General features: G+C 33.3%; 1 protein-coding gene and 1 long non-coding RNA gene across 2 annotated transcripts in view; both read left to right on the plus strand.

Annotated features, from left to right (window-relative positions):
* The first annotated feature begins 1,460 nt into the window (after positions 1-1,460).
* LOC123203224 lies at positions 1,461-2,953 on the plus strand. The gene is made up of 2 exons (XR_006499245.1): positions 1,461-2,476; positions 2,785-2,953. It is a non-coding gene; the product is annotated as an uncharacterized LOC123203224 (long non-coding RNA).
* A 992-nt stretch (positions 2,954-3,945) lies between these two features.
* The window catches only part of LOC123203221, a 41,225-nt gene continuing 19,517 nt past the window's right edge, over positions 3,946-25,653 (plus strand). Inside the window, 36 exon segments of the mRNA XM_044619492.1 lie at positions 3,946-4,020; positions 4,132-4,176; positions 4,309-4,461; positions 5,362-5,412; positions 5,834-5,937; positions 6,091-6,208; positions 6,780-6,881; positions 6,999-7,199; positions 7,576-7,733; positions 7,890-8,048; positions 8,251-8,343; positions 8,519-8,855; positions 9,564-9,677; positions 11,433-11,528; positions 11,599-11,666; positions 12,298-12,418; positions 12,496-12,717; positions 12,831-13,058; positions 13,152-13,261; positions 13,448-13,544; positions 14,763-14,861; positions 14,949-15,089; positions 15,305-15,373; positions 16,398-16,886; positions 17,000-17,320; positions 17,522-17,653; positions 18,288-18,401; positions 18,767-18,951; positions 19,737-19,845; positions 19,923-20,066; positions 20,380-20,655; positions 20,892-21,566; positions 21,829-22,047; positions 22,312-22,415; positions 22,885-23,180; positions 23,368-23,452. Of these exon segments, the coding sequence (XP_044475427.1) occupies positions 6,149-6,208; positions 6,780-6,881; positions 6,999-7,199; positions 7,576-7,733; positions 7,890-8,048; positions 8,251-8,343; positions 8,519-8,855; positions 9,564-9,677; positions 11,433-11,528; positions 11,599-11,666; positions 12,298-12,418; positions 12,496-12,717; positions 12,831-13,058; positions 13,152-13,261; positions 13,448-13,544; positions 14,763-14,861; positions 14,949-15,089; positions 15,305-15,373; positions 16,398-16,886; positions 17,000-17,320; positions 17,522-17,653; positions 18,288-18,401; positions 18,767-18,951; positions 19,737-19,845; positions 19,923-20,066; positions 20,380-20,655; positions 20,892-21,566; positions 21,829-22,047; positions 22,312-22,415; positions 22,885-23,180; positions 23,368-23,452 (5,624 nt within the window). The 5' untranslated portion in view covers positions 3,946-4,020; positions 4,132-4,176; positions 4,309-4,461; ... (1 more) ...; positions 5,834-5,937; positions 6,091-6,148.

The following is a 25,653-nucleotide window of genomic DNA, read 5'->3' on the forward strand; positions in this document are numbered from 1 at the left end:
TATATTTTTAAAATTTTTAAAAATAATTTAATATATAAGAGTTTAAAAAACATATAAAAGAGATGTTAGGTAGACAAGTTTCTTATCCTTGAATTAAGAGGATTTTAGTCATTCTCAACCTTATTTTAATCGGAGAATCTCTTCTTTGTTTAAAGCAAAATAGGCTAATGACTGAGATCAAATAATTGTCATCTATATTTTGAATATTAAAAAGAGGATTTTTTACCAAATGCAAGCTAAAATCAATTAAAAAGCTTGTATTTGAATTGGGAAGCAAGGAGCATTTACATTTTACAGAAAGAAAGAGAGACACACAACAATGGTGGGGATAACAATGGAAAACGCGTAAAAACACAAAGGCAATGAGATATAGATAGACCTCTTTTCAAGTATAAGTAGAGGATTTATTGCAGAGGAGAAGCATTATGTTCTTGTCCAGCTTTAGAGGGGCACCAAGTATGATTTGCCTTTGTAGTGTTAAGATTGGATCATGGTTTCTAGCTGTATGCTATTGTACACAAACCATTAATGTCAATCTTGTTAGTTGGACAATATAAACTATTATTTGACATCATTTTTTCCATGTATTTTGCCTCCTATATATGGCTTTGATGAGGGTGGATCTTGTTGGGACAATCACAATAAACAGAAATTAAAAGATGTTCCTTCCAAGTTTCTTTCATGGGGTCTATGAATCAATGGTTGACTGCTTCTTGAACCATTACGTTGGAAATAATTAAACATGTTAGGATCAAATTATGTGAAAATTGTAAATATAAATTTCGCGTACACGTTTCAATTTTCGATGAAGTTTTTTCAAATACAGCATGAGATATTGACGTTAGTCTATTTCTACGACACCATTTACTCAAGTATTGTTTTTCATCTTAGGAGACAGGATCTGTGTTTTTATATGTTAGGAGGAGAATGATTCTCTATAAAAATGACGTTTTTTTTTTTTTAGGAGACAGTTAGAACTTATATAAAAGTTCAAATGTCAATAATAACTACCAATAATTACCTTTTTGCAGTTAATCAAATCAGATCCGAACAACCCGTCATTGGTGGAACCGGATCCAATACATTACATGTAATTAGTAAAAATATAAGAGAAACATTAGCAGAAGAAAAAGTGTTTTCCGGCCAAACTTTAGGGATAATCACCTTGACCCCTTATATTTTGAAAAAGTCCTGGGAAGAAAATGTCATATCCAAATATAGTTCATCGGCTCTCTCTATACAAGGCAAAATATAACAGATTTAGAAACATGGTTTATTTTATTTAATTTGATCGTCTTAAATTTCCATATGCTACATGCATTATTGTATATGATAGAAACAACACTATCCTCCCCCATAATTGGTCTTAGATAAGATTGCACTGTAATATCTTCTTATACATATGATTACCCAATTCAATATAAATATTTTTTGGTATAATTTTGATTATTAGTTTTGATTAGATTATGGACAGCCCTTTGAGTTTTGGGTGGTAATTATAGCTTTTGAATTCAAAGGAGGGGAATTGCGATTTCACCAAACCATACCATGGGTTCCACTCCACGGACCATGAACTTCTCACGTACTATTTATTTTTCAACTTCTGATAGTATGACGTATTTTACGATCAATTCAAGGGCGCCCAGAGCCATGCCAAGTCATAAAGTCATTAAAAAGAGAGCGCTTGTGAACAAATGAAGTGTCATTTCATGATTTAAACTTTTTCTTTCAAAAAACCGTCTGCTTCTCTTGCTTTCTTCTCTGTACAGATACAGATCAAAACGACTTACTCAGGGTTAAAGCTAAACTTCTCACGTGTTCCCCGATGACGACCCTTTTTCGCCAATCATTTTTCAGTTCGCAAAAATATAATAAGAGAAGACAATAATCTGGTGCAAATCGGCTTGTCATATACAATCATGTTCGAAGCTCACGTATGAATTATTTTTCATTTTACTTTTGTTTATATATTTAATTTCGTGTTAGTTGAATTGGAGCTACGTGAATCACTAGTTTATAATTTTGATGATGGTGGATGTCGTTTTCGGTATCATGTAGTGTTAAAGCTTGACAAGTTTATTACTATTATATAATCTAGCTTTGTTGCTTTAAGAATTAATTAAGTTCAATGGGAACCGTCTTATTTTTTTGGCTAATTATTTTTTCTTTTTGCATTGTCATGTTCGGAATCAGTTACATGCGGAGCAAATTATATTGATTAAAGGATTTTAGAATTTCGTAATATTTTATTTATATTTTTCTTGTGAGTTATTGTCGTGAATTTGAGTTGTTTTTGGCTTGATTATAAATCTGTTGGTTTTATTACTTGATAATTTATTCTTGTGTAAGTTGACGTGAATAATGGAGAGGTTTATAACGGTTCTTCACTTGTAGGTTCTGCATTTGCTTCGAAGATATTTGGGTGAATATGTCCATGGACTTTCTGTGGAGGCTTTAAGAATCAGTGTTTGGAAAGGTTAGTCTTAGAGTCTTTGGGGTACATGCATGCTGCAATTTGCTGTTGTATTTCCTATTATTTCTGAGATGAAATAAGCTTGTTAAAACTCATTGTTTTGCCCGTAAACCGTTCACAAAAAAAAAAAGAAAGAAAGAAAAGAAACGAATTATTTATACTCATGAAAGGAATCTTTGAAGTGTATTAAAGCTGTTAAAGCTTCTTCCTACTCAGTGGTGTCATTTCTTGGCTGCAAAATAATGTCATGTTGGCAGTTACCTTTTTTTGACTGTGGTTTTTCAAATTGTAATGCCTTTCATTTTGTACAGGTGATGTGGTTTTGAAAGATTTGAATTTGAAGGCGGAGGCACTAAATTCTTTAAAGCTCCCTGTGATTGTCAAAGCTGGTTTTGTTGGTACCGTAACATTGAAGGTGGCTATCATCAATCTTGTAACTAATTGATTTTCTTGACTCAAATTTTATCTTGTTTGATTAAATGTTTTAACTTAAATTTTTTTTTTCTTAGATTGAATAAGTGGTTGAGTCTACCATGATTGTTTGGGAAGCTTTATTATATTGTATTCCCAAAATTGAAATACATTTTTGCACAGTGTCAGAACATTTAGTTTATCTCTATAGATTTTCATAAATTTATCTTGTTTGATTGTGTTCCAGTATATATTAATTGATATGAGGGTCTATTTTTACCATAAGAACCGTTACAAAGAAATTTACATGGCATCATTTACTTAGCAAAATAAAGTTGATTACTGAACAAGTTCAAAGAACAAATTCGAGTTTCTCCTATGTAGAGTTGTTGTTACCATTCTGTATGTTATGGTGTCATATGGAATTTCAAGCTGCATTTATGGGGAATTTGCCTATGTTTGGTCATGCTTTCTTTCTCTGAGTTTTGGGACTTGGTTTTGATGGAAGAAGATTCAGTTCCTGAAGGTCATTTTTAACTATTGAGCAAAGATTTTATAATTGTTGGCATCACCATTAGGTTTTTGGTGGAGAAAAAATGTGATTCTTCTGGAGATGTATGTTGTTTGCTATGGATTGAAAGAAATAGAAGAATATTTGAGGAACATAAAGATGAGGACTGAAGTTGCTGTGGTAAAGAGTTCATATTCTTTCTTCTTCATTGGTACTGCTATTGGAACAAATTGGATGGATCTCTTTTTTCTTTATTCCAAGGGATTGGATAGCTTTTTTTAAAAATTAATTTTAAGAAGTTTTTAGTCCTGTTTGAGGGAGTCTCATAGTGAGGCTGTTGAGTTCGTGCATATTTTTTTCTATCCAATATTTCTGGTCTACCTGTTTGTATAGTCTGTTTGTTTCATTAAAACATTTTATTGGCTTATAAAAAGTAAAGTTTGTTGGAAATTGTAGGCATTAAGTCATACTTTCTTTCCAAGTAATGTTCTGTAGTACCTTTTCTTATTCTCCAATTTCTATATTGTAGGTTCCTTGGAAAAGTTTAGGTAAGGAACCAGTTGTTGTTCTCGTTGATCGTGTCTTCATTCTTGCCCATCCTTCTCCTGATGCCCAGACTCCCAAGGTTGAATAATTTTTGCTTGATGAAAACGATAAATTCTTTATCGCTTTTTGCTGTACAAGGTTTGTTTGTTTTCCTTTAGGTCAAATTTTCTGGTTTCATTTTTTGATGTAGGAGGAAAGGGAGAAACTTTTTGAAGCCAAACTTCAGCGCATTGAGGTGAAAATATATTTATCTAATATTTAAGTGTGCTTTTTTGCAGTTTCATGATAAACTGTGTTCTAGAAGTGCTCAATGATTTATATGATAATCATGTTTTGACACATAAATCTCAATTTGGTTACCTTGCAGTTTTATGATGCACTCATGTGTGATTTTGTTGTATTGGCAACATGCGAAGCCACTTCCTTTAAACTATGAACCCTTTGGTCTACATTGGATTCTTTCCTATGATATATTTCAAGTGAATGATTCTGTGAATCTGTAATTGATTGAGAAGCTGAGGTTTGTGATTTTTTATTTATCAAACAATTGAAGTATGTTAAAGATAATCCTGACCAATGCAATTGTCTTACAAAACCATTAAGTTCAAGTTCTGTAATTTTTGAAGTTGGAAAGTTGAAATTCATGAGAATGTTGTAAAGAGTAGAAGGGATAGATGATATTATCATTGAGGCTTGACTTTGTTTGGTCAATTTTATTGCATCATAGCTTTTGAATGACCACTGTGTGTGGGATTAAGTTGGCATAGCTAGCAATACTGCAGCTAATTAGGATCAAAAGCTTTGTTTGACACGTGCATGATCCAATTTCTAGTTTTTTTTTTCTAATATTTAATGGTGTGGCTCACTAAACTATCCAATAATATTTGCAAGACAAATAATACAACAGATGGATAGAGAAAGAACACCAAATGATGTGTGTATGTGTATGCATAAATGATTTTAGTGGATTTGATTTCTTGGAAGTGTTCTGATCTGTAAAACACATTTGGCCATTTTTTCTTTCATAAGACCAACTTTTATCATTAATTAGCAAGTTGGATGCTTGTTGACACAGCAAACATATTGCCTTTCTGTCTTTGAGATTTTTAGTAATGTTACCATTTTTGGAACTATGAGGTTTCTTCATACAATTAGATTATACTTTTCTTTGCATAATAAACCCAAACACGTTGCAGAATGAATATGTATCAATCACACATTGGCATGTGTGTTTTGTATGCCTCGACTTCTGGATGCTTGAAATGTTCATTCAAAACGCTGCACCATTTTTTTGTCATTTATTCTAGGATGGAAATTGCCTTACTTCTGTGGCGTTCAGGATGGTAGTTATGCAATTGAAGTTTCTGCATTTTTTTTTTCTGTTTATTTTATTATATTCATGTTTAGTAATTCCATGCAGGAAGCAGAATCAGCAATTCTAGAAACAAAATCAAGGTTAAAGCTTGGCAGTGTATGATTTTAACTTCTTGCTTTAGTTTATATAACTAATTTGTTCATTCAAATTAATTTATTTTTGCCAATAAATATTAATTTATTTGCCAATAGGGATATATGTGTCGTACACCTCTTTTTTATTCATGATTGTTTGAGCTTAAATTATATATTGGGTCTTTACTATTGGTTTAACATTACTGATCAACTTAAAAATGAAAATGAAGCTTCATTGTTTCTATAATCTGTTATGTATAAGAGAGGGCTTATCGATCTGTATGCTTTTATATGTTAGAAATTATGCTTTATTTTCTGTATCCTTATGTCAGATTGACTGGTTTATGCTTCTTCTCTATGCATCCTAAATCCCATGTGGGTATAGAATGAATGATAATATGCACACATCCTTCAATTGCAATTGACTGTTGATTCTCATGCAGCCTCTTCCTGAAAATTCATGGTTGGGATCTTTAATTTATACCATCATTGGAAATTTAAAGATATCAATTAGCAATGTCCATATCAGATATGAAGATTCTGTTAGGTAAGTGGCCAGTTGCTTTAAATGGTGTATTGGGTATTTAAGTTTATTTTAGACTTGTGTTTCTTTATGGGCTAGATCACGTTAGTCCTTTTGCTTTTTCTCACATCCTGGTTAATATCTGCTTATTTCATCCAACAATGTTGCATTTTGCAGTAATCCAGGACATCCATTTGCATCAGGTGTTACTTTGGCTAGGCTGGCAGCTGTTACAATGGATGAGCATGGAAATGAAATTTTTGATACTAGTGGTGCTCTGGATAAGTTGCGAAAGGTTTGTGCATCTCTTCTTTCTTTGATGAGCTGCAACTACTGAGATGGTTATGTGAAGAGAAAAGTATTTTGGATCTCATTATTGTCTTTCTAAGGCGCAGTTCTGCGTTCATAAAATTATTTAGAATGGTTTGGGCTTCTTTATAGGCTTTAATGTCTTAGGATACAAGGAAGTGCCTTTCTTCATTTTTCATCAAAATTGGAAGGCAGCAATTTTGCTGAGGAACATATTTTTTTGTAATTACCTATGCCATATAGGTGATGTGGGGAAGGCAGCAGTTTGTTTAGTAGTTTTTTTAAAAAATATTTTCTGATGGGATTCTATGAGGGAGCTTTATGTATCCCATTTCAGACTATTCTCCCTTTAGTTATTTTTTTTTCTTCTTTTCAATTCTATATCTTTTTCCTTTTCTCTGAGCTGATGATTGCTTTATATAACGGAGAAATTTTTGTCTATAATATTTTAAATTTTTGTCTATAATTCCACTAAAATTTTTCTTGGTCACATTGGTATTGATCCTTTGCTAAAAGCAAAACTGTATGGGCTAATAGGTATGTTGATTTTGTTACAGTCATTACATCTTGAGAGGCTTGCTCTGTATCATGATTCCAATAGCTTCCCCTGGAAGATAGATAAAAGATGGGAAGATCTCAGTCCCAAGGAGTGGATTGAGGTTTGTTTTTGTCAAATTATTATCCTCTGTTATTTTGTAGTTGCCTATGTTTCCTGAGGCCAATGGAATTCATTACGTCTTCTTTCATCCCTCCTCTTTCAATTAATTTTTGTCCAGATATTTGAAGACGGTATTAATGAACCTGCTGTTGATTCTGGGATGGTATCTTCTTGGGCTTTGAATCGTAAGTACTTGGTGTCACCTATCAATGGGGTGCTTCAATATCATCGCCTTGGAAATCAAGAAAGAAATGATCCAGAGATTCCTTTTGAGAAGGCTTCTCTTGTATTGAGAGACGTTTCATTAACTATTACGGAGGTGTGAAGTTTGTTTTTTAAATCACTGTCTACTCTAAACCCACAGTCTACTTAATTAATTGCAAAACATGAGAAGTCAAGAGAGAAATTTAATATATGGAACTCCAAATTTGAGCCAACAATAGCCTTGCAATTTTTTTGTTGAAAAAAATAAAGAGTTTTCTTAAATTCTTTAGAAACTAAGCCTACAATATGCTAAGATTTAACTTAATCCCATAAGAATTCTACTCCATCAGCATTGGTACTTGATTCTATCTTTTTCTCTCTTCACCTGCAAGAGAGAGAAAAATTGGATTGAAGCTTCTTTCTTGCAAAAACTTTCCTTTTTCGGCTAGTCAATGGAAGGCTGAGTTCTTGTGTATTATCTTTTTTTACAGGAGCAATATCATGATTGTATAAAACTGTTAGAGGTGTTTTCAAGACACAGGGTATATGTTGAAGTTTCCCACTTAAGGCCTCTATTGCCAGTTTCAAAGGGTCCTCATTTGTGGTGGCGTTATGTTGTTCAAGCTTCCCTTCAGCAAAAGAAAATGAGGTATATGGTTTTATTGTATAACTCTTATTGGTTCCCCAATTATTGCTTGAACGCTTCATGTGGAATGTATTGTAATTACTACACAGGTGCACACACACACACATGCACATAAGTACTATGGAATTGATGTTGGTTTCATTCTAATTCCTTCTTCAGTTATCGCTTCTCATGGGACAGAATTCAGAATCTCTGTCAGCTTCGTCGCCATTATGTTCAGTTGTATGCTTTTTCCTTGCAACAATCATCAACTGTTGATAACTCAAAAATTAGAGAGATAGAGAAATATCTTGATTCTGAAGTAATTCTTTTATGGAGGTATGTTGATTTAACTTAGCCTGACCACTTTGGTGTTCTTTTAAATAGGTTGATTCTGTAGCAAAAGTGTGGACAATGTAATTCCATGAATCAATAACATATTATCCATATTTCAATTTGTAGAGGATTTTTAGTACTTGGCCTGTGCTGGGACCAGCCATTTTGTTGTTTCTAATGTTACACATTTTGTATGTACATTTAGGTTACTCGCACATGCCAAGCTTGAATCAGTAAAATCAAAAGAAGAAGCTGAACAGAGGTGGTTTAAAAAGAAAAGTTGGCTCCCATTTACATGGTGGGTGGGAAATTTTTTACCTTTTTCCTGGAGAAAAGTTACGTTTAATTGGTATTTGTGAATTGATTGTTTTGCTTGTTTAACTTTTAGCTATGTTTTGTGCTTACAGGGAAATTTAGCTTTCAAATTTTATATATGTTCCTGGTAACTTATTTCTAGCTTCCTTTTATTTCAGGCTTGCAAACTCAGAGGAAGTTTCTGAGAAATCAAAGCTAGTGGAAGAAAGTCTGACCAATGAAGAATGGCAGACAATCAATAAGTTGCTAAGTTACCAGTCGGGTGAGGAGTTGATGCCGCATTCAGGAAAAGACATGCAGAATATGATCAAGTATTTGGTGACTGTATCTATAGGTCAGGCTGCAGCAAGGATTATGAGTATCAATGAGACTGAAATTCTTTGTGGTCGGTTTGAGCAACTTCATGTTTCAACCAAGGTCAAACATCATAGTACGCACTGTGATATATTATTAAAATTCTGTGGCTTATCTTCACCCGAAGGCTCACTTGCTGAGGTATATTTTTATGCTCTGTCATGGTGTTTGTATTTTCTGTGGCAGGTTTTGGTTTATTAATATTAATGATTACATACTCTGATGCGATATTCAAGGAAGGTTCTTTTAATATCTGTGTTTGTTGACTTTCAAATTTTAGCCAGCTTCATTATTTTTTTTCTGAATTTTATTGTATTTTTGCACATTCTCTTGAAAGTTTAACAAAACATATTGCATAACTTTTATTTCAAAAGGTTAAACTAATAAAAAAATAGTATTAAACTCTTGCACAATCTCTCATGTATAGGGTTAATTTTAATTTACCACACCTGGCTGTTACCAAATGGTGTTTTGGCTAATTTGTACAAGTTGATGCTGCTCGGTTTGTGGAAGCTCACAAATTTGGTTTCAGTGCATAGATTATATTTGGCAAGTTTTTTGTTCCCTATTTGAAGAGATGTTTGTCTTTTGACAGCCACTAGCTCCACCCTTGTAATTAATCTCTAATTTCTGATGTATCATTATACATGTTTATGGTCCTCTATAAAAAATAATTGTGAGGTATGTCATATGCATCTCAACACATGCAAAGATATGTCTCAACACATACAATGGCAAACAAGGAGTAGTCCAACAAACATCATGTGATAGTTTAAAAACCCTTTTCTTCTGCTTTGGAAATTTTAATTTTGTGTTGCATGCTGACATCTGCTAGTATGTGTTTTGCAGAGTGTCTATTGTGAGAAAAAGGTAAATGCATTAGTTGCTAGTTTTGTACATTCACCGGTAAGGGAGAATGTTGATTGGAGGTTATCGGCTACAATTTCTCCTTGCCATGTCACGGTAAGTTTTTGATTTATATATGATAATCTGTCTCTTTAATGGATGGTTATTGAGAGTTGTTGTGATTGTTTCATGATAAAAGCCATTAACCAACATTGTTTGTGTGGAACAATTGTAGTTGGAGAGTTATCCATGTTTCCTTTGAACTTGAAAACTATGATCTCAGAGATAGAGATAATTGAGAAGACGCTATTCTATTTCAACTTACAAAATTATATGAAAATTAACTTATTCTTATATGGAAGAAGATCTCCAATTTTAGGAACTACAATAACTCCTAAAATATTACACAATTACTATTTGCTTTATTTGCAAGATCTCCTAACTAAAAGTAGAAAAAAAAATTTGAAAATTGGGAAGTTGAGAATAGGAGAATTAGGAAACCCAATTGGATTTTTCTCCTTTTCACATTGCCTCTCAAGCTGCCTCTAATTAGGCTTTCAAATTGTTTCTTGTGCTACCCTTTTGTTAGAACATCAACAATTTGGTTGAAAGTTTGAATATATGACATACAAATCACTTTGCTATCAAGATTTTCTTTATAAGGTGCTTTTCAACTTCAATGTGTTTTGTTTCGTTGTGAAGAACCGAGTTGTGAGCAATTGCAATTGCAACATTTTTATCACAATAGACCTTGATCAGTGGAGGAATAAGAACATTTAATTGTTCTAGTAGCCTCTCTATCCACATAACTTCACAAATTCTATGAACAATGATTGAAGTTCAGTTTCAGTCCTATCCTAGAAACAACATTTTATTTCTTTCTCCTCCAAGTAACAAGATTATCTCTTACAAAGGTGCAATAGCCTGATGTTGATTTTATATTCATAACATTCCCTGGCCAATCTGTGTAAGTGTAAGTTTCTAACTGTAGTTGATCGCAATTCCCGGAGAGTAATCCTTTACTAGGTGTTCCCTTTGGGTATCTTAGAATTCTATAGGTAGCTTTAAAGTGCTATGAGCCTAGGGGCTGCATAAATTGGCTTACCATACATAGTGCAAAAGCTATGTCAGGCTGTGTAACAGGAAAATTAGCTTAGCTATAAGTCTTTGGTACTGCTCCCTAATAACAACGTTCTTCACTTCCTCTGGTTACAGTTTCGAGTTGGGCTTAATAGGACTCTGAACTGCCATTTACTCAAGCATTCCTGTTTTACCAAGCAAGTCTATAATATACTTGCGTTCATTCACAAATATTCCTTTCTGAGATCTTGCAAATTCCATTCCAAGAAAGTAATTTAGAACTCCTATGTCCTTAAATTTCAGATTCACTGGCCAGTTTATTCATCAAATTTTCAATTTCTACATTATCATTCCTGGTCAATCCATTAATGCTTCTTGACTCCTAGGTTCTCTTCAAAGCCAAGTGAGAGATCCATGAAAATCTCTTCTTCCAAATCCCCATTCAAGAAGACATTTTTTACACCTAGTTAATCTAATGGCCATTTATAATTCACTGTTAAAGAAAGAACACGTATTGAGCGTATCTTGGCAACAAGGGTGAATGTCTCCTAATAGTCTATCCCACAGGTTTTTATAAACTTTTTAGCCATGAGCCTTGCCTTGTACATCTTAATGCTTCCATCTGTCTTATATTTCACAATATAGACCCACTTGTGTACCATTGTAGTCTTATCTCTTAGTAAGTCAACAATCTCATAGGTTTTACCTTTTTTAAGAGCATTCATCTCTTCTTTAAGTACTAAATCAAACTATATCCTATAAATAAAATATTTTCAAATTTTAAATTTGCAGGTTTTGATGGAGAGTTTTGATCGCTTTTTTGAGTTTATAAAGAGGAGTACTGCAGTTAGCCCAACTATTGCATTGGAAACAGCGACTGCATTGCAGGTAATGCTGTCAACAAAATGAAGTTAACAGTGTATTCGTTAGGCTGATTATTATTGCATGCCTAATGCAGATGAAGATTGAGAAAGTGACTCGCAGAGCACAAAGGCAATTTCAAACGGTTTTGGAAGAAGAAAGCAGGTTTAAAAAAATTTTATTATTTTACTTTGTTCTTAGTTCTCTCTATTTACTTCTTGATGCTGTCTATGGACAACATAGGGGATGAAAACTTTCATTTTCTTTACTTTACTATCTTTCTTAACTGCTTTTGGGAAAGGAGAAAGCCAAGACCCTTTAGAAATACATGGTAGCTTTACTAGTTTGGCAAAAGAGAAGCGACTCTGCTTTTGAAGGCAAAAAAGGGGATGATACAACAACTTTTGGGATATTTAGACAATTCTATGGTCTTCAGTTTATAACATTTTAAAACTCATCTCTCTTCTTTATGGTACTAATCTAGGAAGACATTCTTAGATAGTTATTTTCTTGGGGTTTTTTGGTAGCAATATCTACTCTTTTGTCTTTATCCCTTGGTTAGCTAAATATGTTAAAGATACAACTATACATCTGATTTTGTTTTGCTAATATGGGACACATTTCCACCTGTGTATCTACTTGTCTTCAGTAATACAAATCTTTTATTTCTTTGTGGGAAAAAAAATTATGGCTTTGCCCAACCTCAATAATTTCTTTTTTTTTCTACAGTTTGCTTCTTCCAAAGAGAATGCAAATGATGTATTATCATATTAATTTTTTTGTCTGTTTTCTTCAGATTTGCTCTTGACATTGATCTTGATGCTCCAAAGGTTAGAGTTCCTATAAGGACCTCCAGCTCTTCCAAATGTGATAGCTGTTTTCTCTTGGATTTTGGTCATTTTACTTTGCACACCATGGTAGGCTCCTTTAATATGGGCTTTTGAGTTTTTGGTAGTGACATTCTCTTTGTTAAATGACACTATTGATACTATAGGGAGGCCAGTCTGAGGAATATAAGCAAAACATTTATTCTCGTTTCTACATATCTGGAGGAGATATTGCTGCTTTTTTCATAGATGGGAATTCTGACAGTCAGCAGTGCACTTCGATTATGGTAGCAGAGAATAGTCAACCAATTGTATCACCTAAGATAGAAAAAGTTGACAGTTTCTATTCTCTCATTGATAGGTGTGGAATAGCAGTAATTGTTGATCAGGTATTACTTCTGTGTAATTTTTCTTGTACTATAGTCATTTTTATTTGATATTGGTTATTATCTATTCTAACTAGAGTTTATATCAAAAATCTTTGTTGACCTGCTAATTTCAGATTAAAGTTCCTCATCCAAGTTATCCATCAACTCGTGTTTCCATTCAAGTTCCAAATCTTGGCGTTCACTTTTCACCTGAGCGATATCTCCGACTAATGAAATTATTAAACATACTGCAAGGTACAATGGAAACCTGTGGTCAGCCTTCTGTTAATAATTTCCAAGCTGAACTAGCCCCTTGGAGTACTGCTGATCTTGCTGTTGATGCTAGAATTCTAGTATGGACGGTATGTCCTTTTGCGAAAGGGAAACTAAGTTGGTCATAATTTACCTTATCTATGTGTCTGATTTTAATCATGTTGCATATTAACTTGATCTAGGGGATTGGCAATTCTGTTGCTACGTGGCAACCCTGTTTTCTTGTCTTATCTGGTTTATATCTCTATGTCTTGGAATCTGAGAAATCCCAGAGCTACCAGCGATACTTGAGGTTCCTCCTGGCTTCTTTCCCTTGTGTTTCTGTCCAGTTGATATCTATCCAGCTGCTAATTATTGGGCAATTGAGACTAGTATTATTATCTTTAAAAATTGTTTTCTGGCTGTGCTACTTGTCCCATTCTGGAATTTCTTATTTAAAGGTTGTCTCAAGTCTAAAATTTATTTGTGGACGATGCAGTATGGCTGGTAGGCATGTGTTTGAGGTTCCACCAACAAATATTGGTGGTTCACCATTTTGTATTGCTGTAAGTTTCAGAGGAATGGATAGCCAGAAGGTAAGCCTTGTTGGTTTATGTGTGTTTATGGTGTTCAATCATCTGCATCACAGTCATTTTGAGTGGTTATAACTAAATTGTTCTTACTTATCATTGGGTTGTTGAAACTAATTGAAATAGGTAGAGGTGCTTTCCCTAGTTGGAGGGAAAGCGTAGAGTGATTCAGAAAAATAAAGATTAGCTCTCCCTAGATTTCTATTTTTTCTAGGCATACAAAATGCAAACTCTTGCTAACCTCAAGGGTTAACAAAATTGGTGGATTATTAAAATTTCTAAGGTAAAGGTCAGGGTTCGAGCCACCGTCATATATGTGAAACCTTGACTTATTTGACATAATAGTTGTGGGTCTGATCACTATACCCCGGGTTTATCTATTTAACAAATACGTGCAGGGTTTCCGTTTATCTCAAAAAAAAAAAATGCAAACTGTTGTTTTCTTTCTTGTATCGAAGAAAGTAAAACAGAAGAAAATATTTGCTGCTTTAACTAAAGTTTTAAAGGAGAGGAAAAATACAAAGGAATAACTGTAGCCCCAGTGTCATCAAATATAAAAAAATAGAAATACGAAGCCCTGGTGTCAACTGCTAAAACCTGAGAACAAAAATAATGAGTAACTTCATGCTCAACCAAAAATACATCCCAATTTAAAAAAAAAGGAATTATGTTGAAACTAATGTGACTTTGAAACCCATTATGATGCTAAGAATCAAACTCTAGGCCACAAAAAATCAACTTCCTTCCCTTCTGGGTTCTTAAAACAAAAATCTATACACACAGTATCTCTAATAGTACCAGCTCTTCATCACCACTGCCAGAGAAGTATATCAGTCTTAACCAATAGTGAAACACAAGAAAATATTACTTGTCATTTGATGTATCTTTTCTGTAAGGTATGATACATGAATATTATGCTTAACAAGTTCACTTGTTATAGTTGTCTTCAAAATGTTATTTTTTGTCTTAATTTGTTTTCTTTTTTTTGGCAAATATCAATCATTTATTTGCCAATGGCACTAAACTTTTTAAATTTTAACATGATTGATTGTTTCCAAATCTTATTATTGTGGGTTTTTAAGATCATGTCTTCTTATGGAGATTTTATCTTTGCATTTTTTGATACTGAGGGACATATGCATTTTCTTTATAGTGCTAGAAAGTGGATTCTTCCTTCCAATTTATCATAAGGTTATTATGTAATAAATGAGATTATTTCAGCAGGCTCTGGAATCTTCTAGTACCTTGATTATAAAGTTCCGGGAGGAGAGGGAGAAGGCAATTTGGCTGAAAGAACTTATGCATGCCACATATCAAGCATCTGTATCATACTTTCTCTAATATCTTTATGAACTTTTTAAATTATTCATTTGTGATTGTTGGAAATTAGCATATATATTCTTTCTGCAGGCTCCTCCAACAGATGATGTACTTATGAAAAAAAATGATGTTGTATCTGAGTTTAACAAACACCAGAGAACAAATTTGAAAACAGCGGACCTTGTCATTGATGGGGCCTTGGTGGAAACAAAGTTATTTATATATGGAAAGGTTAGCCATTTCTTTGGTGCTGGATATGTGTATGGTGAATTATTTTGCCGGGATTACCTCCAAATTCTTTTCTTTTTTGAGAAGAAACATATATATATATCATTAAGGATTATCTCCAAATTCTCATACATGGGCATGGATATTTAGCTAACTGATTAGTTTACCTTTGAGGTTTTTCATCATAATAAGATCTATTTGTTCATGGTTTTATGCAGAGTGGAGACAAAGTAGATGAGAAACTTGAAGAGACTATGATTCTTGAGGTTCTTGCTGATGGGGGAAAGGTTTGTGTAACTACTTTTTGTGTTTTCTTTGTTGGAATATAAATAGCATTGCCTGTTGCTATATATTTACAGCTTTTAGGTTCAATGATTACTTAACAATCTATATGATCAAGCTGATCAGGAGATTTTATTTTCGATTCTCCCTATCTTATAAATAAATTATAAAATTGGGCAAGTGGCTTTTTTTTGGGACCATATAATGTTCTTATATATGCTGTAAATGTCTGTCAAAATCTATTGTGGCTATAGTAGACCTATAACTGGATCCTTAATAAGTGATTCATGTGTAAGTTAAATCAAGAAAGTAGGGCCTGTTTAGAAATGAATGAAGTAGTTGTGTCCCTGTATTCAAGGAAGCAATACAATCTGTAATTTCAAGAAATTTTCACCTCCCTTTTTCCTAGTGTAAGTTTAAGGCTTGAATACTTTGATGAAGTCTGTGATTTGCAACATAGAATGTTTCTTTTTGCTCCAACACATGTTACCTACATATGACTGCTACCTGTAGATCTCCATGTTTGCTTACAGAAGTTGTGATGTTGAACAAGTGCTGAATGGGCCATGATCTCATTGATGTAGACATTAGTTATGTTAATATTGTTTAACAAGACGAAAAGAAACAAACATCTTTTCAATCACATTGGAACCTCTTAGGACTCACAAAATCCTTACGAAACTTGAAATCTTCCAAACAACTTGGCTGGAATGGTGCTGCGGCGAGTGGTTGCAGGTTTGTGGCGAGCAGATCCTGTCCTCAAACTTTCAACCAACTTTTTCTTGCTCTCTTTTTTTGAATTCCTCTTTTCCGTGCTTTCTTTCTCTTGCCTTGGCTCCTCTCTATGCTCTTGCCTTGGCTTCTCTCCATGTTTTGGTTGACTTGATCCTTCATTAAGTTGAGAGTTTTTTGGCTTTTTATTCACTGTCTCTGTTAACTTATTGTTGCATTATTAACCATGTATACTGTGTACTTGCAATTCTTATTTTTTATTCACTGCTGTAAACATTACACAATATTGTTGTACAGGTGCACTTAATTAGTTTGGATGGAGACCTAGGGATAAAGATGAAGCTGCACTCTTTTAAAGTTAAAGATGAGCTTCAGGACAGTCAATCTACAAATCCGCATTACTTAGCATGTTCCGTACTGAGAAAGGATGATTTACTTACTCCTGATGCCCCCTTTGATACCCATGAGGAGGAGATTTCTGTTGTACATACAGAGGAGGATGATATTTTTACAGATGCCTTGCAAGAATTTCTATCTGTAACAGATACAGATTTGTATACATCAAAAGCGGATACATCTCAGAGTAGCATGATTGACGGAATGAATCATTCTGGTGAATTTGAGTCAGCTGAAGCCTTAATTCATGAAAATGATTTAATTCAAGGAAGGGGCATTTCAAGTGAGATATTTTATGAGGCACAAGGTGGTGAGAGTTTGGATTTTGTGTCTGTTGCCTTCTCAATGAGGAGTTCCAGTTCTCCTCATTATTGTGGTATAGATATGCAGGTACCTTTACAAGCATTCTGGACTTCAGATTATGTTTCCAAGACTATACTCATTTTTATTGTCACTTCAATTATTAATATTGTTTGGTAATCTATTCAATCGAAAATTTTCAGATGAGTGTTCGCATGTCCAAACTAGACTTGTTTTGCAACAGACCTGCTGTTGTTGCTTTAATTGGTTTTGGTTTTGATCTAAGTTCTGTTAATTATGTGGTGAATGATACGGACAAGAGTAAAAGCTCAGATGAGAAATCTTTGATCAACAGTGTAAAGAAAGAAGAAAATGGGCATGTTAAGGGGTTGTTGGGTTATGGTAAAGATCGTGTGGTGTTTTATTTAACCACGAATTTCGATAGCGTGTCTATATTTCTGAACAAGGAGGATGGTTCTCAACTTGCTATATTTGTGCAAGAAAGTTTCCTATTTGACCTTAAGGTACTGAGGATCTTGTCATCATCTTCTTTTCTGTTTCTATGCTGTAATTCCTGTAATGCATATTCCTTTGCTATAGCAAAATTTAGTCTCTGACTTTAGATCTGTGTTTTGTTTGTTTTTAAGGGTGAAATGAAATCTCACTATTATTTTCTGGATTGACTCCTTTTGTTTTTGCTCTCTGACTTGATTTATTTTTAATAGGTCTACCCAAGTTCCATCTCTATTGAAGGAACATTGGGAAATTTCAGACTTTGTGATATGTCTCTCGGTACAGATCACTGTTATGGTTGGCTTTGTGATATATGCAATCCTGGCGTTGAATCCCTTATCAAGGTAAACTTGTCAATTTTTTGATGGCCACTTGGTGTATGGGTATTAAAGATTTTGTTAAACTATTTGAGCTTTTCAGTGCTAATGCATTTTTTAACAAATTGAACTCCAGCATGATTATAGGGACATTTAATTATTGTGTTTGATGTAGTGTTTGTGTTGATGCTTGCTAAGAATATTAAGCTATATAATCCATCCTTCTGAAATTGTTTGACCCTTTTAGAAATTTAAATTTCTTGGGGAATTCATATATTGCATTTGAGCAGATCTTAATTGGTGTTGATTTTTGCCCTTGGAGAATATTTTGTAGTACAAGTTAAAAAAAAAAAAAAGTAGAAAGAAAATGAGTTGACTTTAAATGTGAGTAAACAATTTGGAATGGGGCAGTGTACATATGTATATACACACATATTTTAATAATATTGTACATAATAAACTATTATGTTTTATTTATACATGCTCTACTTACATTATTTCAGTACAAGCTTGAGAGTAATGTTTGATGCTATATTGACCTTGATACGCTTAGGATTCACTTTTTTGAATGACTAGTTGCAAACTCTTATATCTTATGTAGTTGTTTGCCTTTACATTGTACTTTGAAAAGTCCTGTACCTGTTTTTTTTATTCCTTTCAGTTCAAATTTGATTCTTACAATGCGGGTGATGACAATTATGAGGGATATGACTACAGCTTGTCTGGTCGGCTCTTAGGCGTTCGCATTATTTTCCTCTACAGATTTGTCCAGGAGGTATGTGAGAAGACAACTTGTAAATATTTTAACCAGTATCAAAGAGAGCTATGCTACTCTATTGGGTTGCAGACAGGAATAGAGAGAGAGAGAGAGAGAGAGAGAGCTGCTGTTAGGCTTTTTTAGTAACAGTCAACTATCTAAACAACTTTGTTTATGGTTAATGTTTTCTAATTATTTCAACTCTCTAAAGATTGCTTAACTAATAAATGCAGTTTGAGTTGTTATTTTTAAATGGTTTCATAAAATTCTAACTCTTGGTGGTTTGACTGTTAGAATTTAAATACTACTTGTTATTTTTCTTGGATCTTTTGTTTACTTAAAACTGAGTTTATAATTAACTTGGTGGAAGCATACTTCTCTAGATATCTGCTTACTTTATGGAACTTGCTACGCCACATTCTGAAGAAGTTATAAAACTTGTTGATAAAGTTGGTGGCTTTGAGTGGTTGATAAATAAATATGAGATGGATGGAGCTACTGCATTGAAGCTGGACCTCTCGCTTGACACTCCTATAATTATTGTTCCTAGGAATTCATTGAGCAAAGAGTTAGTGCATTTCCCTCTAATTCTTGTTATATGATGCAATTTTTTATCTTTTTTTTAATAAACCGAAAAAAATATATGATACCTACTTGAGTATCTTAGATTTTCACAGTTTCACGTATAGAAATAGCTTTTCCTACAGATCTTGCAGATAAAGACATTTTTATCTCGTGAAAACTTGAAACTTCCATATAAGCTTTACTTGATTTCATTAGCATCAGACTAATTTCTTATTGTTTACTGTACATAACCTCTTCTATCTTGTATTTGCTGAATTATTAGATACAAATTATTTTAATTTGCAACAAGCTTTAATGGATGTGTATATTTGCTATGGACATAAATAATTCGCATGAATTTTATATCTGCTTTTACTTCTTGCTTTTTATTGTAGAAAACCTTCTTATTTTATATAGTTTCCTTCGTTGATTGGTTCATTATTTTTCCTTCCTTGAGTAGACAACCTTCCCTCTAATTCAATGTAATTATAGTTGGCCTTCCTTTCTTCAAAACAAATAGGCTGGTAGACTTCATTTGTTATATGAGTCAATTAAGGGTGTTCCTATTTTTTTTAAAAATGAGAAAGCTTCTTTCTCTTGAACTTTTTTTCAGAGAGGCTTTGAATTTAACTACTTGAAGGCTGTTAGATCCATACATCTTTCTGTTCAGTTTTTTACCATTAAAAAAAGTTGTTAGATGTGTTGCTCCTTAACTGGAATAAATTTGCGCATCTGATTTAAACTAGATGGATTTTATTAACCTTTATTATGCTTTGATCATTCATGCAGTTTTGTTCAACTTGATTTGGGCCACCTAAAGGTGACAAATGAAATAAATTGGCATGGAAGCTCAGAGAAGGATCCTTCAGCTGTCCATATTGATGTTCTTCATGCTGAGGTAGATCTTTCCAAGATTTTTTTGGAATTTCATTTTTCTAATTAAGAATTATATATCACTCCAGGTTATACATGCAGATTATGGGGATCAACATGTCTGTAGGACTCAATGGTTCTTTAGGTAAACCAATGATACAGGATGGGCAAGGACTTGATATTTTTGTTCGTCGCAGTTTGAGGGATGTTTTTAGGAAAGTCCCAACATTTTGTCTTGAAGTTAAGGTATTTATATGCCTGAAATTTTTTTGTGACCCGTAGCTATATACTTTTGCATTTCAAACTGAAGAAATTTTAATCACCCCTTTGGTGGGTGGTGCTGATGTTTGTGATGGTTGTGTGCTTGAAAATTATGAGCTGCATGATTGTCTTATTATATATGAATGAACTTTAGTGTTCCTTCCTCAGTTCCAAAGTAATTTAAAATTTTTTTGGTCTAAACAGTTTTTTGTGGGATAAATTTAGCCTTTTGTCTTCTAATTTTAAAGGGTTAGAAAGTATTGGTTCACTTGATTCTTTTGGGCTTATTTTTGAGCAGGTTGGTTCCTTGCATGGTGTGATGTCTGACAAAGAATATGATGTTATTTTAAATTGTACATATATGAATTTAAATGAGGCTCCAAATCTTCCTCCAAGTTTCCGTGGCAGCAAATCTGATTCTAGTGACACCATGCGCTTGTTGGTTGATAAAGTCAATTTGAATAGTCAAATGCTACTGTCCCATAGTATTACGATAATGGCAATTGAAGTTGACTATGCCCTTTTGGAGTTGTGCACTGGCATTACTGAGGAGTCACCTTTGGCTCATGTTGTTGTGAGTATTTTTGTTTGTTTGAGCTCAGTTCTTATTTGTTTTTGGCAAATGTTACAATTTAAATAACCACTAACTAACTTATTTTTAATCAATATTACATATTTAAATTACAAGTATCTAGCTATTAAATTTATTGTTTATTTCAAATGTTCTTTTTTCTTCATAAATGAGAATGAGGCTCTTTATTTAAAATATTGTTTGGCTTTACTTAGGTTTTTATCTCTTAACTCTTTCAGCTAGAAGGACTTTGGGTGTCATATCGGATGACTTCATTATCTGAAACAGATCTCTATGTTACAATTCCTAAGTTTTCAATCATGGACATTCGCCCTAGTACAAAACCTGAAATGCGTCTGATGCTTGGATCATCAACTGATGCTTCCAAACAGCTCTTTAGTGGGAAAGTACCCCTTTTCTCAAATAAAAGAAGTTTTAAGAGACCTAATTCTGAAGTTGACTTGGACATAGAAGTACCTGTTTCTACAATGTTGTTGATGGACTATAGATGGCGATCATCCTCTCTATCATATGTGGTTCGGATTCAGCAGCCTCGTGTCCTAGTTGTTCCGGATTCCCTACTCGCTGTTGGTGAGTTTTTTGTGCCATCTTTGGGAACAATAACTGGAAGAGATGAAGCAATGGATCCTAAGAATGATCCTATTAGTAGAAGCAATAGCATAGTACTCTCTGAACCTGTTTACACACAGAGTGAAGATGTGGTACATTTGTCTCCAAGTAGACAGTTAGTTGCTGATGCAGTTGGTGTGGATGAATATATATATGATGGTTGTGGAAAGATTATTTGTTTAAGTGCAGAAAAACATATGAAGGATTTCCAATCATCAAAATATCGACCAATTATAATCATTGGACGTGGCAAGAGATTGCGGTTTGTTAATGTCAAAATTGAGGCATGCATACTTTCTTCTTTCCAAGTTTATATATATTGTTTCTTGTTGTTGGCTCATGTTTTTATAGTTTGTTTGGACAATATCTTTGTCTGCACTTATCTTGACTCATATATTCTAGAATATTTTTATTTTTTTATCAAATAGGATCACCAAATTTTGGTCCCTACTTAAAACTGGCATTAGCAACATTTACTTAATACTGGTTGTATTTTCCGGCTATCTAATTGTTTGTATTATTATTTTTGATGTTTTTCTCTGACAGAATGGTTTCCTTTTGAGGAATTATACATACTTGAGTAATGATAGCAGCTACTCAGTTGCTGTAGAAGACGGTGTTGACATCTTGGTTCTGGGTAATTTGTCATCTGATGATGACAAGAAGAATCTGGATCACATGCATGAATCTTCTGATACCTCTATTGTGTCTTCATATTCCCAAAGCGACTCAAATGTGATCCAAAGTTTGACTTTCGAAGCCCAGGTGAACTCTCATGGATGAATATTATTTGTTACTGTATATTTTTTGGTAAAATCTTGAACCTTGCATTTCTTTTACCTTTCTTCAATTTAAAAAAAAAATGGAAGAAATTGTATATTTGGACTTTCTTATAATCTTTTTAGGTTCTTTAGTATTCAAGCTTAATTTTAATAGTAGTACTTAGCCAAATGTACTAATATCTTTTGTGATTCTTAGTTTTATTGTCTGGATGATTATATATTTTAAATTAAAATTTTCTCCCTTTAGGTGGTCTCTCCTGAATTAATTTTCTATGATGGTACAAAGTCCTCTTTGGATGATTCCTCGTACAGTGAAAAGCTTCTATGTGCTAAAATGGACGTGAGCTTCATGTAAGATTGGCCACTTTAGCTTGTTGCATCTTTTTGTTAACTTCTAGTTCTCCTTTTTGAATTTGGCACACTTGGAATGTAATGTAATTTTTTTTTTCGAATTTAATTTAATATCTATTACTTTCTTTTTGTTTATGGGTACTTCTATTTGAACTTTTGTTTTCCATGTACTATCATATAAAAGTTATGCTTTTGACTAGATCTTTTTCACTGAAAACTATGAAGTTCTATGTGGAAACTGGTTTATAAGATCAGTTCTCATCTTTCTTGGTTTGTACTTCCACTTGGATTTTGGTGTTGGATGCATACATCCTGCTCTTTCTCCCATTCGGTCTAGTAATGACTATGATTTTCCCCTCTTCCTTTAGATAAATTTCAACTTTTCATGGTTAAATGTTTATTTCTACATGCCTTCATTGTGATGATATGTAAGACTAAGATATTAATAGCCTTGTTTTCCTTGGAGCAGGTATGCATCAAAAGAAAATGATACTTGGATTCGTGCCCTTGTGAAGGATTTGACCATTGAGGCTGGTTCTGGTTTGATTATTCTTGACCCAGTGGATATTTCCACTGGATACACTTCTGTTAAAAAGAAAACGAAAATGTCTTTAATATCAACTGATATATGTATTTGTCTTTCTTTGAGTGCCCTTTCTCTTCTACTTAATCTTCATAGCCAGGTGACCACAGCTTTGCAATTTGGAAATGTTATTCCCCTCGCTTCATGTACCAACTTTGACCAGATTTGGATGTCTCCAAAAGGTCATTTTCCACTCAACTTTATCAGAATAATTTGATGATTTGTCTTACTGTTAACATTGCTATATTCTTAGAGTCACTATAGGCTTTCATTTAGCTATGTTTGCTGTATGGCTAAGGAAATCGTCTGACTTAATCTAAACCAAATTCTTTAGTTTTAACTAACCAAAATTTTACTATGTATTTGCAGAAAATGGGTCTAGTAACAACCTTACAATATGGAGGCCTAAAGCTCCTTCAAATTATGTTATACTTGGAGATTGCGTGACGTCAAGGTGAGATGAAGATAAGTGGGAGATTATGTTCTTCTAACTTTTTTAACTTTTTCCTATAGAAATTCTGTCCTTTTTGTAGTAAAAATGGTTTATTTCCGTTTGTGATTTTAATTCACATAATTCTCTTTAGTTTGAGTTGATATGATGATATGTAATCTTTATAAGCAGTGAAAGCTCATTGTTTTTTTCTTTTTATTTCACATATATACTGTTACAATGCAAGCTAATATATAAAATTTTCTTAGATAGATAATCATTAACTAGAATAAATCTATATCAAAAACAAAATATAAGATAAGATAAATTCTATTTAATAAGATTGATTTTAAATAGAGAATAGATATCATCTATGAAAAATCTAATATGAGAATTTAAAACTTCTAATATGGTGCAAAAATATCACTATCCCTAGCTTAGACATTAGATTATCAAAAATTTGTCTAGGTAATCCTTTGGTCAGAATATTAGTTATCTGTTGAATAGTATCAAGTAAACAATACACAAGTTTCTCTTTTTTCTTTTCTTTGATAAAATGTCAGTTAATTTCCATATGTTTGGTTTTATCATGAGGCATTGGGTTATGTGCAATACTGATAAATGTCTTGTTGTCACAGTAGAGCTTCATAGGTTCCTTGTCATTAATTTTAAGTTTTACCATAAGCCTCCTCAACCACATCAATTCACATATACCTTGTGCCATTGCCCAAAATTCAACCTATGTGTTGCTTCTAACCACCACAGTTTGTTTCTTGCTCCTCCTAGTTACCAACTTCCCCAAACAAAGGTGTAGTTGCTTGATTTTGACCTTCTATCATTTATTGATCTTGCCTAGTCGGCATCTATGAATGCTTCAATCTTTCAATCAATGTTTTTCCCAGAAAACAAGCCTTAACATAGAGTTTTTTTTTTTTTAAATATTGCAAGATTCAATTCGTAGCCTTGAAATGCTTTGTGTTGGCTCACCACATTCATAGCAAAGACAATATTTGCCTTGTGTGAAACAAATAAATTAGCACTAGGTTTACAACCAAACATCTTAATCTCTTGTAGCAAATCTAGGATATGTTTTCTTTGTAAAACTGCAATTCCCCTTTTTACTTCTAGCAGCTTCCATACATAGGAAATATTTTAGATGCCCAAGGTCCTTAATAACAAAATCCATGGCAAGTGCCTTCTTCATCTGCTCCATTTCCTTAGATTATTTCCTGTTATATACCATCCATATATCCTATTAGAATTGTGTTTTATCATTCATACATTTAAAGAAGACAATATGATCAGCCTGCCCTTGAGTAAAACTATAGCTCTTAATAGTTTTACTGAATTTGTCAAACTATGCTCTAGATGGTTGTTTTAAACAATGTAACGATTTCTTCCATTTATAAACCATACTACCAATGTTATTTCCGTCAAATCTTAGTGATAAGCTCATGTACATATCCTCGGCTAAGTTACCATTTAAAAAAGTATTTTTAACATTTAGTTGTTGCAAAAACCAATTTATATTTGTAGTTGGGGACAACAACACTCTAATGGAATTTAGCTTGGCTACAAGTACAAAAGTCTCCTCATAGTTTACCCCATATGTTTGAGTAAACCTTTTAGCGACTAATCGGGTTTTATATCTCTCAATAGAACCATCAGTTCTATGTTTCACAATAAATACACACTTGTAGGCTACAATCTCTTTCCCTCTAGGTAAACTCACTAGTCCCCAAGTCTTATTCTTCTCTAAGGCTTTCATTTTCTCCAATACAACCTTCTTCTATTTATGATTCTACACTTGATACATCAAAAGAAAATGCACAAAACCCTGAAGATAGCTTATTGTAGGATACATACTAGGAAATAAGGTGTAAAGTATAAGATCTAACACCTTTCCTAAGAGCAATTGGTAGATAAATACTATCATTAACCACAAAATTTTTGGGAGCTAAAGAATTTGTACCTTGTGATTGTGTTAGCTACAACTCATACATTATTTTCTCTTGTGATTCAGGTTGTCTAAGTTGAGGTGATTGACCATGAGTGTCATTAGTAGGTATAATACTTTCAGTTTCACACCTTCGAGAATAGACCTTTAAACCTGATTGTTTTAGTCAATCCTCCCCTTGGTTCTAAACTTTTAGATCTTGTAGGTACTAAATTTTCAGGTTTTATTGATGGTGTCGCATGTCAAGATGATAACATTGGTAATGGCA

The sequence above is a fragment of the Mangifera indica genome, chromosome 19 (genome assembly GCF_011075055.1).
Source record: "Mangifera indica cultivar Alphonso chromosome 19, CATAS_Mindica_2.1, whole genome shotgun sequence".
NCBI lineage: Eukaryota > Viridiplantae > Streptophyta > Magnoliopsida > Sapindales > Anacardiaceae > Mangifera > Mangifera indica.